Here is a 16318-nt window from a genome sequence, read left to right on the forward strand (position 1 = left end):
GCCGATATCCCATTAATACGGTTAACAGCCTTTTCGCCCAGAAGTTAGTTCATCAATTAACCGGCCTTTGCTCAATTAAAGTACTAATTTAGATCATTTTACTATACAAAATAAAAATCGTATTTTCCTACATTAATCAATGAGATTAAGTATTGAATTCAAATTGAGTTGAAACTGGAATACAACTCCTCAGGTTGTTGTCCATGCTGTAAGTTTGGCCCTGTTAAACTCTATTGGTTGTTGTCTTGGATGTAAATCTGTTTGTATGCTTTGATAAAATAACACTCAGCTGAAGAATTTTAATTTAAAAAAAAATATATAAAATGAAGAAGGCAGCTTAACAGCTGATACTTAATCGAACCTATCGTTGATCGAGTAGCCGGCTGTGCGAAAGCCAAAAACTAGTTACTCAAATATAATCCGTATGTACTAAATTAATTGGGCAGTGCGAAAAGGCTAGAAGTTACTTAAGTTTCTAACTCTAATTAAAGCGTTGAGAATCACACTAAGCTAAATGAAAAGCATGAGCAAATGAAAGTGCTTTGCAAAGTCAGAAAATTTTTTATTGTTATTTGTGAGTTGGAACTCATGCGAGAGAGAGCTACTCTACGTATTTCTATTCCTGCTAGTTCCCCTGAATGATTCGAGTTGGGGGGTGCAAATAAAATTTATATGATTAGAAAAGCAAAACAACGCTTTTATTAGTAAACTATGTAGACCCAAAGTACTGCTGAGACTGAAGTAACACAAATCTAATCTCTTCGGTTTTTATCGCAAAATTGTGCGCTGATTTACTTTCATTTTTATCGCTTCAAACTTTGATAAGATAGTGCTTATTATACGCTCCACTGTTGATTTTATACCTCCACTTACCAAACACCACTCTGTTCTAGGCATTATCTGAGCAGTACCCAGTAAAGAATACTTGTTTTAGTAATAAATGTGTAATATAAGTATATTACATGCTAGTTAACGCCGCTAATTACACACACACAGACACACACAAACCGTCGAGCGCCAAACAAGTCGAAACAACTACATATATATATCGGCGCTGACTGGCATACAATATACCGGTCTATCTGCACCCACGACCGCTTAGTCACACGCTCTGAACTGCGCCAAAGCGCGGGCAATAAATAAAATTATCGCCGAGCAGCTTGAATGATGCAAGCAAACGTACTCGAAATAGTTATACAGATAAATATCATTTGTTAGAAAAATGTCAATAAAACAAAGCGCATTTAAAGCGTTCGGTGGCGCGAGAGTTATTGCCAGTTTTAGTGCACACAATGTTGCCAGCTTGACCACTGGCATTGGCGCGGATGCTGCGCGCTATGAGAATTTATTGCGTTGCGACAAGCTAGTAGAATGCTAAGTTGCTAGCGCAAACAGACACTTACTCGTGTACTCAAATATTGGAGGAAGTGCAAACATCGTTCCGCTGTTGGCCGGTAGTACGGCGGCACTGTAACGCTTACGGTAAACTGCGTTTTCGTTAAGCCCAAAAGCGGAAACTCACTTGGTATTGAGCAGTCTAAATACACCGTGAGCTAGCGCGGCAGTTTCGCTTTGTCTTCCCATGTTCGCCTAAACAGCAACACCGCACTGTGTGATGTAACGAAATGTTTGAATAATTGCTGCCTCCACTGCTGATGCGAACTCCCAACAGAACCCCTTCTAACACCCGCCGCAACCCGTAAAGAAAGCAATTAAAAAATCGCTCACCTATAGTGGCGATAATAAAAATGTTATAAAGCGTATATGGCGAGCATGGGCGAACGGAAAAAGCTCCACAATTGACTCCGTCGGAAAAGCGTAGCGCGAGAGCAACGCGGAGTACGAGTAACTAAAGTACTGAGGTAATCGAAACGCTTAGTAAGCGGTTGAAAGGCACGTTGAGCGGCAGCGAAAAATACTTACCGACAGTCAAGTGTTTAGCACTTCAGTGTTAAGCGAGAATAACAGGTGCCGGCGGTGTCGGGGTGAGGCGCATGTGTGTAACCAGATAGCAGAAAATACATATATTTTAAATAAATTAGCGCGTTATTCGCTCGTGCGTTTTACTGTCCAGTGACTACGTGCCAATGTGGCCTTGAAAAGGGCAAGCGAACAGCTGGAACTCCAACGCATTTACAAATAAAATAGCAAAACAACACAGAAAATGTGGTGGGTTTGGTTAATTGTTGGTGTTGTGCTGGCAGTGTTCGTCATTTTCGTCATTACGCCACTCATACTCATCTGCTACAAGCGCAACTACTGGCGTTGGCATCAGGTGCCCTTCGAAGCTCCCGCACCGGAATTTGAAATCCTGCAGCGCTTGCTCGGATTGCGGCCGACACTGGAATGGGAGGAGCTGGAGCACTATGATTCACTGTATCGCACTTTCAAGGGCCGAAGTCCATTTTGCGGTTTTTATCACCACCTGCAGCCGCGTGCACTCATACTCGACCGCGAATTGATTATGCAGATACTAATCAAGAACTTCTCGAATTTCAACGATCGCGGCATCTACCACAACAGCAAAGACGATCCGCTCTCTGCCGATTTATACAGCCGACGCGGTAACGAGTGGAAAGAGATGCGTTTGCGACTAGAGCCGATCTTCGGCAAAGATGAAATGCGCCACCTGTACGATGGTTTGCGCGATTCGTCCGCCGAGTGGCTGAACGGTTTCGATCAGCTGGTGCGAGATGAGCGCGCACACAGCGGTTACATTGAAATACGTACACAAATGCGTCGGTATGTGTTAGCCAGTTTGGCAGCATGTGTTTTCGATTTGAACGCGCAACGCCAGCAGAAATATCCGCTCGATGTTTTCGATGATATGACTCAGCTGGAAAATACGACATCACGTCATAGTGAGTTTGCGAATGCTGTTTTACGCCGCTACCCGCGTTTAAGTAAGAAACTCAAGCTGCGCACCACCTCAAAGGTAGTAGAAGACTATTTCATAGGGCTCATCGACGAAGTGGTCACGGAGCGCGAAAAGAGTGGCATCGAAAAGAAAGACTATCTCCAAATGCTGATCAACTTAATGCAGCAGGAATTGAGTACGCACGAAGTGCAAGATCAAACAATGAAGGAGCTTCGGGAACACTTGATGGACGAGTTGGCGGCGCATGCGATTACGTTTCTTAAAGCCGGCTTACGTCCCACCACACACACTATTACATATGTCTTATATGAGTTGGCTTTAAACGAACCCATACAGCAGCAGTTGCGTGACGAGGTGGAAGAAGCTTTACAACGCCACAACAATGAGCTCTCGTACGACTGCATACGTGAGCTCAAGTTTCTGGGTCAAGTCATATCAGGTGCGTTGCCTACTGTATACATCAACAGAGCATAAAACTCATTTATTCTCTCAATTTCAGAGACCATACGCATGCATCCGATCGTACCCTATCTAATACGACGCACACTCACCGACTTCCCCGTGCCGAATAACAACAAATATACGCTACCCAAAAATATGTTCATCATCGTACCGACACATGCCATACACAACGATGCCGAATACTATCCCGAGCCGTTCATATTCAAACCGGAACGCTTCGGTCGCGGCGACAACAAGCGACGCGACATGTGTATGTGGTTGGGCTTCGGCGAGGGTCCACGCAGCTGCATTGGCCTGCATTTTGCGCAGCTTATGATGCGCCTACTGATAGCACAATTGATCACGCGTTACCACTTCAGTGTGGATCGTACGCGTTTGATGGTCAAACCACAGAATGTGATTAGACTGCGTGTGGACCCGCTCAATGAGGAGCCGGAGGGCAGGGAGGCTGAAGTGGTCATTTAGCCGTATGCCATGTCATTATTAGGTTATTTTACGTTTTTACAGGGTCCCTTAGTAGCAGAAAATGAGCATTATTGTAAATATTTATTTATGCCTAGGCCGATTTAAGCCTTGAAATTTAAATAACACACCTTTACTGTGAGTTTTAGGAAGGGATGCAGTGTTATATAGTTATTAATTTCGATTTTTTTTATTTGAAATGCTTTAATTAGGAGGTTAAATAACTGTTTGTTTGGAAGAACAGTATCCGAGAGTCTAGTTAGAGGCGGTGAGAATTCCACTGCCGAGCAGTATTGACTTAGCTTTAAGTGTAGAGACAGTTTGTATATCAGTTACAACAACAATGTTAATAAGAAATGTAAATAAATGACATACTATCTTTGTAAAAGCAGTATTCTAGCTATTAATTCCCTTTCGCATACCCTGAGCATTGTCTCTATGTTTAGAGAAATTAATATTTATCATGTAGCAGCTGATTCTTTTTTTTTTGAAAGACCACCTGAAAGTCTTTCAAGCCTACCGATAGCGGACCTATAGCATAAAGCTACACAGATGCTGTGTTCGCTAACCAAAAGCTCAAACTGGTCAATGTGTCCACGACTCTACTAGCAGCAGCATCAAGCTACTTCCATATTAAACTTGTCTGGATACCTGGCCATAACGGAATCGTCGGAAACTTTAAAGTCGATGAGCTCGTCAGAATAGTTAGTCGTGCCCAAATCCTATTAGAATGGGAACGAGCAGGTGTTCTCCTCTAGTCGTGCACTCAGGCGCTGGATCTATAGGTCCCGAATGAATAAGCAAGAGTCAGTCAGCAACCAGCCGTTGTAGGGTTGCAAAGGCTTTCTGACGTAGTGTGGAACGCAATGAGTCCATAGACCTATTACCTCTTATCAAGGTATACATGGCTGCAATGATACGTGTCTTAACTGAACACTGTCCAATTGGCTCTAACGTAGTGAGGCTACAGATTTTCGACGACGAACCTGCTCAAAGTTGCCGGAAGGAGGAATGAGGTGAAAACATCCTGACGCTTTCTCCTTCACTGTCCAATTTTTACCATTGCCGTACTTTCTACGAACCTTGCCAAATTCCTGGTGTATACATCAACCAGCTCAATAATCTTATGGCTGGCTCTAGAAGCTTTGTAGATAACCGGCGGACTTTTTGAACCATGCTTAAGAGTTCTGCGCTCTAGCACTTGTATAGAAATTAGAGGACAGTCCATTTACCTAACCTAAACTAACCAAACAGCTGATTTTTCAACATGAGCAAGCAATACTTATTGAAGTTTGTTATCTTGACCACCTCTTAACTCAGTGACTGAAGGCCTTAGATAGGAACCTTTATCTCGAAAGCTCGTAACGTCGACTTGTCAGATGTTGTCATAGTCAATGCCTCTGCATCATATAGCAGGATGGGAATAATGTATGACTAATAGACTTTTGTTTTTGTTTGTCGAGAGAGGACTTTAATTCTCAATTGCCTACTTAGCAAGAACAAGCACCTGTTTTCAAGAGATATTATGCGTTGGATTTCGAGGCTAACGTTGTGGTTGGTGTTAATACTGGTTCCAAGATAGACGAAATTATTTACGGCTTCGAAGTTATGACTGTCAACAGTGACGAGGGAGCCAAGTCGCGGGGCGACGACTATTTGTTTGATGACAGGAGATATTTCGTCTTGCCCTCGTTTACTACCATACCCATTTGCTTTGCTCAATATCCAATATCAAAATTGTACCTGCTCTGTTAATATACAATGGCTATATACCATAGTCAACCTTAAAATACACAAACAAAAATACAAATTGCAAAAACATAGTCTAGCCCTAGATATAAGTTATATGTATATCATCTGTTATGCAATGTAGCTTAGCAATCTATTCAGTTAAGTTAGCAATCGTGGGAACAAACCCAATTTGCTCTCCACGCAGCATTACACAGACTACACGCGAGTATTAGTTTTTAAGTCTCACATTTCACTTTCAAAGCCCGAAATTGCAAGTAAATTACGAGCATTCAATTAAGTGATGATGGCGGGGTTCACAGCTGGTCAAGGTGACCCTACTCATTTGCAAATACAAACTCCAAATAAGCGCGGACGGCACGGCGTATTTAAAACTGCGAGCTGCCACACAACAAAACAACAACATTGCTGGAATATAATGGCGTAAGAATCGCAATTCATAGCGTACGCATAAATATGTACAACAACAATGAAAACCACAAAACCCGCAAACTAACAACTTTCTTTCGCTCAGCTGATGGATTACAGCTGACAGCTGAACAACATAAGTGCCCGAGTTGCGGCTTAAGCAGCACCACAAACGCGAACGAGCGGGTCAAACCGGCGAGCCTTCGCTTGGTCTGCTGTGTTTGCTCGAAAGAAAGCCAAAACGCTCCGTTGCCGATAATAACTGTCCGCAATTAGTCTGTTGATGCGTTCGAGCTAAAAGTCAAATAGACAGCGGCAGCCTGCAGCAGCAACAGCAAGCCTACAAACAGCTCTAAGACTCTGCTGTGTTAGTTTCACTCTTTATTGACATTATTTTATTGTCAGCTATAAAATATAAATTTATATCAGCATAACTGTATAAATACCGAATTAAATGCTTTATTACCAAATTTATTTGCTGGACTTTTACATATGTACTCGGATATGCAGCGCACTCAGCGCCAACATACATATGTCGAACATTGTTTTATGACATCCTCTACATTGTGCTACAACAAGCTCTACACTGGTGATACACCGCTTTACAATAACAATACGGGCGCGTGTAATAAAGTTGATTGGCAAATTGCACCTTTTAGTAACTTCATTGAAGCATTGCAGCTGCTGAGGAGCGCTGCTTTCGTTCCCATTCAACCAACTAATTCTACCCATGCAGCCTTGGTAAGCGATATCTGCGGCCGCAGCGAAGCGTAACATAACAAGCCAAGCAACTCTGCCAATGAACGCAGTGAAACGTTTCCCGCGGCAAGCAACGCAGTGTACAGTGGGTCGAAACAAATATATTTTTTGGGAATATTGCAGATGGTCAACAAGTATATACATTATATACACATTAGGGCAGCTCAATGTTTTTCAGTACAATCGCGTTGCTGGAAATATTATACGGATCTATGTGAATAACTTTGCATGAGGGACCATGGACCTGTGACCGGCTTCGAGCCATCGATTTTCAAGGATCATTACAGGTCAAATTTGATCTTCAATGTTGAAATATAAATTAGTTCCATTTGTACTGCTGTTAAATGCTGGATCCAGATCTTCCTTCTGTTTATAACTATATACATATGTCAAGATAACAAACGACTCATGAATTTTTAAGACTGCTCTTCTCAAAAGAAATTTGGATGGAGCTTAAGCAATGGCCCTTTTGACTGGAACCGTAAAAACCGCGTAGATTTTCCATAATACTTATTCTTTATAGTCTATACTATTTCGAGACAAAATATAATTACAATATCTCTCCCAAAAAAATTTAAAAAAAAAAAGTTAGGTTAGATTAGATCGCTGGGTTGATCCAAAATTGATTGAACTCACTTGGACAGATATTCGTCCTTTGTTTTACCCATACTCTTTCAAAAGTAAATCATCAGATCCTCTTAAATCGTGGAAGCATGTTGAGCTTACTAAAAATTTAGATGAATCCTAGTCACTTCGCTAGGTTCACCAAAGGAGTGTATACCGAAATATTTCAACCTCAGTCTGGCAAAAGCCGGGTCTCGCTTTCATCTATACATCTTTCGCAAAAAAAATCACCAGATCCTCATAAATCAACGACGCGTTTTTAACATACTACACATTTATTCATGGTTATTATTAATCCCAGCCACTTAACTAGGTTCTAGGTTCGTCTACTAAGATATTTCCATCTCGGTCTACCAAAAGGCGGGTTTCGTCTTCCTACATACAACTTTGAGAAAGAGGGTCCGACTGAATTTTTAGCCGCACCGCGTGTACCCCTATTGGACAGCATCCAAACAGAACACCTACCATTGCGACTAAATTGATTTTGCTAAGGGCCAGTAGTTCGGAGAATCTCTTATGGTATACTCTGAGCCATAAGGCTCTTACAATCACAGTTCTGGTTGTTGGACAGCATTTACTAAGCTCAGCAGAAGAGGAGATCCAAAGTTTCAATGCCAGAATATAAGCAGATAACGGAAAACCAACTGACATCCAATTGGATGAAATAGAAGATAATGTGTTCCTTCCTTTCCGGCGTTGCTGCTGTGTAAGAAAGTATTAATCCCGAGCAAACTTTTTTCTGTATCTTTTCCACAACTTGTTCCATGTTTACACACTGTGAGACAACATTAAACAAGATCTAAAGCGCCGGCAAAGAAATACGTTTTTGCAACAGATGCATTATAATGGTATTTAGTCTTACTGTGATTCTCAAAGTGTTCGTAACCATTAGTCGTCAACTAATTGACCTACTAAAGTCGATAATAAAGGGAACTAGTTTATTAACAAAAAATGTTAATTAAAATTGAAATCTGTGGAAGTAATTCTATTGTGCTAATGCTGTGGCGGTGAAAGCCTTTGACAGGATATGAATACGGGTTCGTTCCAAATTGATTTATCATCGAGTTTTTGATCGGTCACTTCTTGATACACCAAAAAACTAGGCAAATATCGTGTGAACATAAAGTCAAGCGACTCAAAGAATTTTCAAACATTGTTGCCAAAAGTATGAGTGACTCCTAAACTCTTACAAAATTGTGGTAACTCTAACATTTATATATTTTCCATCAAAAAGACGCATAAAAAGTGCAAGTGAAACGGTCAAATATATGCATATCGACACCAACACTGATTCCGAACGCTCAGATCATGCGATATACGCACTTTTGATTCTGCTTGAGGCACGTCATGTAAAACACGCACTGAGCACACGCACTCAAACACAGCACTGCGTCCACAACTTACGGATTAACGGCGTGAAGGGCGGGACTCGGTGAAAGTTCAGTGATGGCCGTTGTGCGTAGATGCGGGTGACAGATTGCGTCGAATGCCCTTTGATGTCCGCAAGCAATTAAATTGTGAGCTGACAAATAGACAATGAAAGCGCGAGGCGCATATCGAATAAATGAACAATATAAATAAATTATAAGACAAATTTTGTTAAAAGGCATTCGAGTGTTTCGATAGGCGTAAAGCGAGACCTCTGTCTTGCCGAGTTTGGCATGCAAATTTTGTTATGAGTTGCTGATTTAACGCCAATATGCAAATTGAGCAGATCAACAGCGCAGCAGCAGAGTGCTAAAATCCAACGCGAAACAACTTTAAACTGTTAAACTTAGTGTTGTTGTGTGAATATATGTATATAGAGACTTATATAATGGAATCACAGTGACTTGCAGTAAATTTTGAGTATCTATTTTTTCGAACACTGGCAGCATATGTTGAATTAGTGGTTGAAGAAGTTGAAAATAAATAAATAAAGATGTTGTTGTTGTAGCGTCAGAGAATATTCCTGAAGTAATTGGAGATATGGTGTCGAGTTAACAGTCCTTGGTCGAATAAAAATCAGAGTACATTTCGGTTATTTAAATCCGACTGTCGTGAGAACGGAGTAAATAAGCTGGCCTTTGAGGCTTAGTGAGCTTTTTATTTCCCAAAAATTTATTGAACTTAGAGCTCTTAAAAAAATCCGTTGAAATATCAATAAATTTATGGTTTTGTTCTGATGAAGGTCATTTATTGTCCGAGCGAGTCTCAAGCCCACTGCCCGTGATAGTCACGTATGCCGCATAAATTGCGCTGGCGCTTTGTTTTTTCTACTTTTATTCGGGTCACCTATATATACATGTATGTAAAGCAGCTCATTAGTTATTCGTAATATCCTATCTTTATCGTCAACATACCTGCTTGTCGCTATCTCTGTAATCTTGTTTAATAATTTCAAAGATATTTTCATAACATTATTTTTTACAAATTCTGTTTTGCGTACGCGACTGCGCTGTCGACAACGCCGCGGTCGACGCACAGCGCTGACGATTCCGTTGGCACGACGTTTGTCATTTTCTAGAGCTGTTAATTGAATTCCAAAACACCCCGAAGTTGTTTGCGCGTGGGTCCAGCTCCAGCGGACCCGTTTTTCCAGCAACTGCGCGAACGCAATGCGCCAAGCGCGCGCAAGTGCGGCGAGCAAGAGGCGCGGCGTGCCGATCTGCAGCTATTTAGATTAGTTATCGTGCGCAGCGTAATTTAACTTGCAAATGTACACATTCCTAGCCGCTAAATAGACTTGTACAAACAAAACAAGTGAACAATATATTTTAATGTATAAGAAAGGTAAGACAATAAAAATCCAAATACATCTGTGCGGATGGTATAATATGCTTCAGATGCGATAACGTTGCGTTGGCCAACAACAACAACACCAATGAAATAATTAGCGACCACGCCAACAGCGCTTTCACTTTCAGGGGACGCTCGTGAACGCCAATACCCGGCCGCGTCGCAATAGCCGCAATATTTTAGCGGCCCTCAGCCGTCGCCGCATTTGCGTCTTGTAGGCAGAAGAGCGCGCGTGCATTTCGTGCAGCTTCTATATTTTTTTCGGTGTTTTCGTTGGTGTTTTTTCTGCACTTCTTCTCAGATCAGCGGCAAAGTGTGTGTTGCGTTAATTGTCGCCATCGTCACTGCGTATATTCTTCTTCTTCTGCTAACGCTCGAGTAACAACAAAGCCGCACCGGCATCTGCGGTTTTCCGCAGCACCAAATCAAGTCAACTGCCCGCTGCCAGCCGCGCTGAACATGACAAAAACGCTTAAGCAACAACGCGTTAGTCAACCTGCAAGCTAACCAGGTTGGTCAAGCGGCCGCAGTCAGTGCAAAGTCAGTCAGTCGAGCAGTTCACAGCGAAGCGGTCCAATACCGCTGCCTCCACTAACAAATACCAACCATACAAAATAGTCGATTTGTACAGAGCTACAACAGCACTGCACCCAACATGGATCCACTCACAGTTTTGCTGCTCTCGTTCATCATCCTGGCGCTTATTTGCATACATTTGCACCGCAAACAGCAATACTGGGAAGCGCAAGGCATACCGCTGCTTAAACCGTTCTTGTTCTTCTTCTACGGGCGTGGTCGCATTGGTACCGACTGTCATGCTATCGACATACCCAACGAAGTCTATCAACGCTTTCGCGAATCGGGTGCACCCTTAGCGGGCATGTTCATGCTGAGCGATCCGCTTATCATACTACTCGATTTGGAGCTCATCAAGCATGTGTTGATTAAAGACTTTGCCAACTTCAGTTATCGCGGACTCTACCACAATCTACGCGATGATCCGCTGATGGGTAATCTAGCTGCAATCGACGGTCCTTACTGGAAACGGCTACGCGCCAAATTGACACCATCCTTTACCACGGGCAAAATGAAATTCATGTATCCCACACTCATAAAAGTGGCCGAACAATTGCCTGGAGTTGTGGATCGGCGCCTCTCGGACGCTGACATAATCGACGTAAAAGACTTGTCAGCCTGCTATACCACCGATGTGATAGCGAGCTCTACACTTGGCATTGAGTGTGATAGTCTACACAATCCACTTGAGGACTTTCGTCTTATCACCGTCAAGTTCTTCGAGGAGTATAGTGTAACACGTGATTTGATTAGCCAACGCCTACCGCAGCTTGCCAAAATGTTGCACTGGACCAACACACCAAAAGTGGTGACAGACTTCTACATCAAAGTTGTGCGCGACAATATAGCCTACCGTGCGGAGCATGGCATTGTACGGCAAGACTTCTTGCAAATTATGATCGATCTCATTAAAACCGAAGCACTCACAATGGAAGAGATTGCTGCGCAGGTGTTTGTCTTCATCATAGCGGGCTATGAGACCACTTCGACGACCATGACAAATTGTCTGTGGGAACTGGCGGTGAATGAGGACATACAAGAGCAAGTGCGCGAGGAAGTTGTGCAGGTGATGCAGGAGCACGATGATGTGCTCACTTACGAGTGTCTCAAGCAGATGACCTACTTGGATCAGGTGCTCAAAGGTAAGTGAAAAGCAGTTGAAAGAAATCGTCGACTGCAAGACGGCAAAGGGAGGATGAGATGTGAAAAATTACTAAATTATGTATGTGAACATGTAGAAAGAGGTCTCTCAAAGTGCATAATTTTTGCAAATATGACAATTATTTTCTTTAAAGCCATAAAAAGGCCAGCCGAAAGACATTAGTATTTTTTATGACTTAGAATTTAAATCACTTTTATAGCATATTGAATACATTGCATGACTTTCGAGAATAATATGAAGTCGCATCTTGCAAAACTTATAACAACAAGCAATGTTTATTGTTATGAGTCGCAAATTAGAGCCTGTTTACGATTTGACTCGTAAGCGCACGAACAAAGGCAATTAGAAGCCCAGCTTTCGCTTTTGCTGAGACCTTGAGCGTAATTTAGCTAAGTGCTCAGTCAGGCAAAGAATTTTTCCGCAGGCAAATAAATTAGTTAACACTACTCGTCAAATTAAATATTTACTTTTCAAATGGAGGGCACATTATTAAACCGGGAAAGTCAAATTTACCTTAGCAATTAAGATACAAACTAAGTTATTAAGTTACTGGCTCAAGGTCTTTGGCAATATTTGTTCATTTGGCTGAAAAATTCAGTTCCTCTTCTTCCCAGATTGAGCTTAACTGGGGGTTGGGTTCTCTTCTCTCTACCTCCTCTCCCCTTCTCTATCCATTCGTATATATTTCTCCAAAGGAAGACCTTTACATTACTCCCCTACAATACATTAATCGCTCAAGAAGCTTCAAACTACTAAATGACCCCGGCATAACGGTTCATACAGCAAAATAATTATACCTCACCACTTTCGCCACAGAAACCTTGCGTAAACATCCCATTGCGCCTGCCTTGAAGCGTGTTGCTTACGAAGACTACAAGGTACCTGGCACCAACTTTGTCATCAAAGCCAACACCACGGTGCTCATACCATCCGAAGCAATACAACACGATCCACGCTACTACCCAGAACCGGAGAAATTCGATCCATTGCGTTTCACACCCGAAGCCATGGAGGAGCGACACCCGATGACATTCCTACCATTCGGCGATGGTCCACGCAACTGTATTGGCTTGCGCTTCGGCCGCATGCAAGTGCTCATCGGTTTGGCAGTCATGTTACGTAAATATCGTTTTAGTGTGGCACCAACCACACCCATACCGTTGGTGTACGACCAAACAATTTTATTGCGCGCGCCGAAAGGTAAAGTGGAGCTCAAGTGTGAGCGTTTGGTTGAGGAGAAATTTGCAGATCATATACCGAAGGGTGCTAACGTAGAGGTGGAAAACTTTGCCGCAAGTATAAGAGAGCGGCGTGAGTACGAATACACAGATGGCGAGAGAAATAAATAATGCACGAAGTGTGCGGAGTTATGGTTGTGGTTCGAAAAAGTGTGAAATTTTGTCACAGTTAGTTTGAGTGCTTTGAGACTGCTTTTTGAAGTGTTCGAAATGATTTTCAGTGCCGTTTTCTCAAAGTCTGCTTAACAGCCTTTAAAAAAAGGGTGCTTTACCGAAGGCAGTAATCTTGGTTAAGTAACCAGAACTTAACTGACAGTTGGCTGCTAAACAGACATTGAGAACACGACGCTTGGTGTATAGTTATTTTAGACTTGATATGTGTCGGTTGTGAAAAATTTAAAGGAAATGAGGGGCGCTCAGAGAATTCATTGATGGATATGTCTTTCCAAACACATTATGTACCTAAATATAGACGTATAGATACGGGCCCTATGCGCTCGCTTAGTTGCTTAGTTAGTACCCAGCTTTAATGTGGCCGAATTGTTTAGCTGACATAATGGTGCTCCCCAAATAAAAGCTTTGTCCAGCACCATATACATACAATGCTTATGTAATATAATATATCTTTACACTTTACAATATAATATTTGTATACTTACACTTTAATGCCTATCGTCACCTAAAATGCGAAATAACCTACTATAACTTTTCATAAATTTACAAGCGAAGCGAAAAACCGTCATAATAGAAACCACTCAAATTGAAACAAAATTTGAGTTTCGGTTATATATTTGTTATCATACATATATAAAATGGTTACATATTGGTTATCATACCTATATGAACTGGTTATATATTGGTTATTATATCTGTTAGCGATTTTAATTATTTTTTTATGATACGTTGTTTTGCATTTTAGGTGACATTATATTTTTTACAGTTATTTTTATACTTACGCGTGTTTTATTAAACGTTTTATTAAAAAAATGTTATTTTATATTTGTATTTTTTCCAAATAAATTGTTTTGATTTTTTATTTTAAAAACATCGTTTTTCAGACACAAATTAACATTTGCGTCCATTTATTTATATTTTTTATTTTAAAAACTGCAAGTAAGTATATATTATATTAAATTACTTAATTTCTTATGTGCTATATATGTATATATATATATATAAATATGTTTATATAATTGTGTATATTCAAATGCGTGCTCAATTTTTAAGAAAAAGTTGTTGCTACTTTTAGTTTTGTGTTTTTTTTTAGATTTGAACCCTATTTTTGCTGTGGAAAATTGACTCTTGTGCCGTTATATGTAAATAGCGATTGTTATGTGCTCTGTTAAAAAGTGTTGTGTATTTCGAAGTTTTTTATACAATCAAATTGTAGTTAAAATGTTTATATTATGTAAGTATTTGCAGTTTCCTACCAACCTTAGGCGAAAATTACCCTAAAAGTTGTTTTGAGTAATTTTCCATCGAATATAATTATTGTTGAACATAATATTTTTAACTTATTAAAGTTTTAAGAAACTAACACGGCTCACTTAGACGTTAAGAAATCAGTTATAGAAACTAAATTTATCATTTTAAACTTATTTAATAGCGTATATTAAAGGGTGTCGCGGACTTAACGCAAGATTTATATTTGCCGTCATTTATATATCGTAACCTAAAATGCAAAATAACTTAACAGTTGTCGGGCGAAAAAAACGTTATAATAGAAACCACTCATATTGAAACAAAATTTGAGTTTTTGGTTATAAAATAGTTAAGTATTGGTTATAAAATGGTTATGTATTGTTTATTTATTGGTTATCTATTGGTTACATCCGACAGCGTAAGCTGAAAATTTTATGCTACATATATGTAACATGATGTAGTGAATCGTAAGCAATAAAAAACTCATTCAGTATTGAAAAATATTTCAGAAATGATGAAAGTTCGAAAATTTCATAAGAAATATGCTCAGAATAGTATTTCAACTTCGTAAACGGTGATGCGATGACGGCAAATTTAAATCTTGCCTTAGTTTTGGAACACCCTGTGTAAACGTAAATAAATAAACTGTTAAAATTGTTATTAATTTATTTAATTTTTAGATTCGTGCCTTTTGTTAAAGTAAAGAAAAAATGTTTATAAATTATTTTGTGAATTTTGTGTGTTTTCCATTATTTTTCTCCTTTTTTGCCAATATTAGCATTTTCTATTAATCTTTACTACCAATATTAGCATAGCATGAATTTCGTTTTCGCAGATTCGTTTCTTGAGTTTAAAAAATTTTCTTCTTTTACAAATTTCGCTATAAAAACTTGAGTGGAATGTTAGTGAGTGCTCGTCAAAAATTGGCATTAACGTTTGATATGCTGCTGTCTTTTCAAAAGCTTTTATAAAATCTCTAATACAACTCGCACAATTCTTCGAGAGTTTTAAACTAAACTTAAAGTACTACTAAGTAATTTCATTTGGCGCCAGCACGCTGCCGTGACCGGCTAAGTAATATATGTTTAATGCCACTCTAATAGCAAAACTACTAATTTTAAGAAAAAACTGTCTAATTTGTTCGTTAATATTTTTTTTGGCTGGCATCGTTTGCAATGTTTTTCAAATAATTTAGTTAAAAATTTTCTTTCTCGATTTAATTAAATCAATTTACTCCACAAACACCCTCTCCGGGGTAGAGAATTTCTCTGCCGCCTGCTTAACCCGCATTAAGTGGGCTTCGAACCGCGTGGCAACTCCAGAGAAACGCGCGTGGCATCACCGCGATTGGGCTGCTTGCTGCGCAGCATTTGCTCGTGCACGTACAGCAACAAGCCAAGGTCCCGATGTCCAGCCTGCCAGGCTATTTTGAAAGCCGTAGCGCCATCCTGGAACAAGTATATAAGGTATTATTGTAAAAAGAGAGACAATGACAAATCAAAGTACACGCACCACATCCACTAAAAGCGAATCGCAATCAGGCTGTGACAGCAAATGCTTAACCAGGTCCGTGCGTCCATTGTCGGCGGCACACATCAGCGCTGTGCTGCCGTCCTCGTCTTGTATGTTGATGTCTGCGCCGGCGGCCAACAGCAGCTCCGCCATCTCTTTGTTACCATGGGAAACAGCCAGTATCAATGCGGTCTGGCAGTGCTGTGGATGCGGAAGGAAAGTGGGAAAGTATTTTTGAGGGGAAGTAAGTAGTTTATTTCATATTTTTGGCCGAGTTTTATTTTAGTC

The 16318-nt window shown here is 40.5% G+C and overlaps 3 protein-coding genes across 5 annotated transcripts in view; 2 read left to right on the forward strand and 1 right to left on the reverse strand.

Moving 5' to 3' along the window:
* Positions 1–1044: 1044 nt before the first annotated feature.
* Positions 1045–4194, forward strand: LOC105230199 (probable cytochrome P450 317a1). The gene is made up of 2 exons (XM_011210836.4): positions 1045–3317; positions 3378–4194. The coding sequence occupies exons 1-2, from the start codon at positions 2165–2167 to the stop codon at positions 3803–3805; spliced, it is 1581 nt and encodes a 526-aa protein (XP_011209138.2). The 5' UTR covers positions 1045–2164; the 3' UTR covers positions 3806–4194.
* Positions 4195–9614: 5420 nt separating this feature from the next.
* Positions 9615–14141, forward strand: LOC105230198 (probable cytochrome P450 6a13). Its single transcript, XM_011210834.4, has 2 exons — positions 9615–11838; positions 12675–14141. Exons 1-2 carry the CDS (start codon positions 10776–10778, stop codon positions 13205–13207), a joined length of 1596 nt encoding a protein of 531 aa, XP_011209136.2. The 5' UTR covers positions 9615–10775; the 3' UTR covers positions 13208–14141.
* The window catches only part of LOC105230196 (KN motif and ankyrin repeat domain-containing protein 1), a 29419-nt gene continuing 27203 nt past the window's right edge, over positions 14103–16318 (reverse strand). For all 3 annotated transcript variants that reach the window (XM_011210831.4, XM_049451489.1, XM_049451490.1), the window contains 2 exons: positions 16031–16231; positions 14103–15966 (listed from right to left, as the gene is read on the reverse strand). In XM_011210831.4, the coding sequence (XP_011209133.2) occupies positions 15808–15966; positions 16031–16231 (360 nt within the window). In that variant the 3' untranslated portion in view covers positions 14103–15807. The remainder of the gene's footprint in view (positions 15967–16030; positions 16232–16318) is intronic.

This window comes from Bactrocera dorsalis, chromosome 3 (genome assembly GCF_023373825.1).
Source record: "Bactrocera dorsalis isolate Fly_Bdor chromosome 3, ASM2337382v1, whole genome shotgun sequence".
NCBI classification, from domain to species: domain Eukaryota; kingdom Metazoa; phylum Arthropoda; class Insecta; order Diptera; family Tephritidae; genus Bactrocera; species Bactrocera dorsalis.

Coding starts and splice junctions, on each gene's coding strand:
- LOC105230199 (XM_011210836.4), top strand. CDS start 2,165: ATGTGGTGGGTTTGGTTAATTGTTGGTGTTGTGCTGGCAGTGTTCGTC. Junction 3,318..3,377: donor TCTGGGTCAAGTCATATCAG/GTGCGTTGCCTA, acceptor TCTCAATTTCAG/AGACCATACGCATGCATCCG.
- LOC105230198 (XM_011210834.4), top strand. CDS start 10,776: ATGGATCCACTCACAGTTTTGCTGCTCTCGTTCATCATCCTGGCGCTT. Junction 11,839..12,674: donor CTTGGATCAGGTGCTCAAAG/GTAAGTGAAAAG, acceptor CTTTCGCCACAG/AAACCTTGCGTAAACATCCC.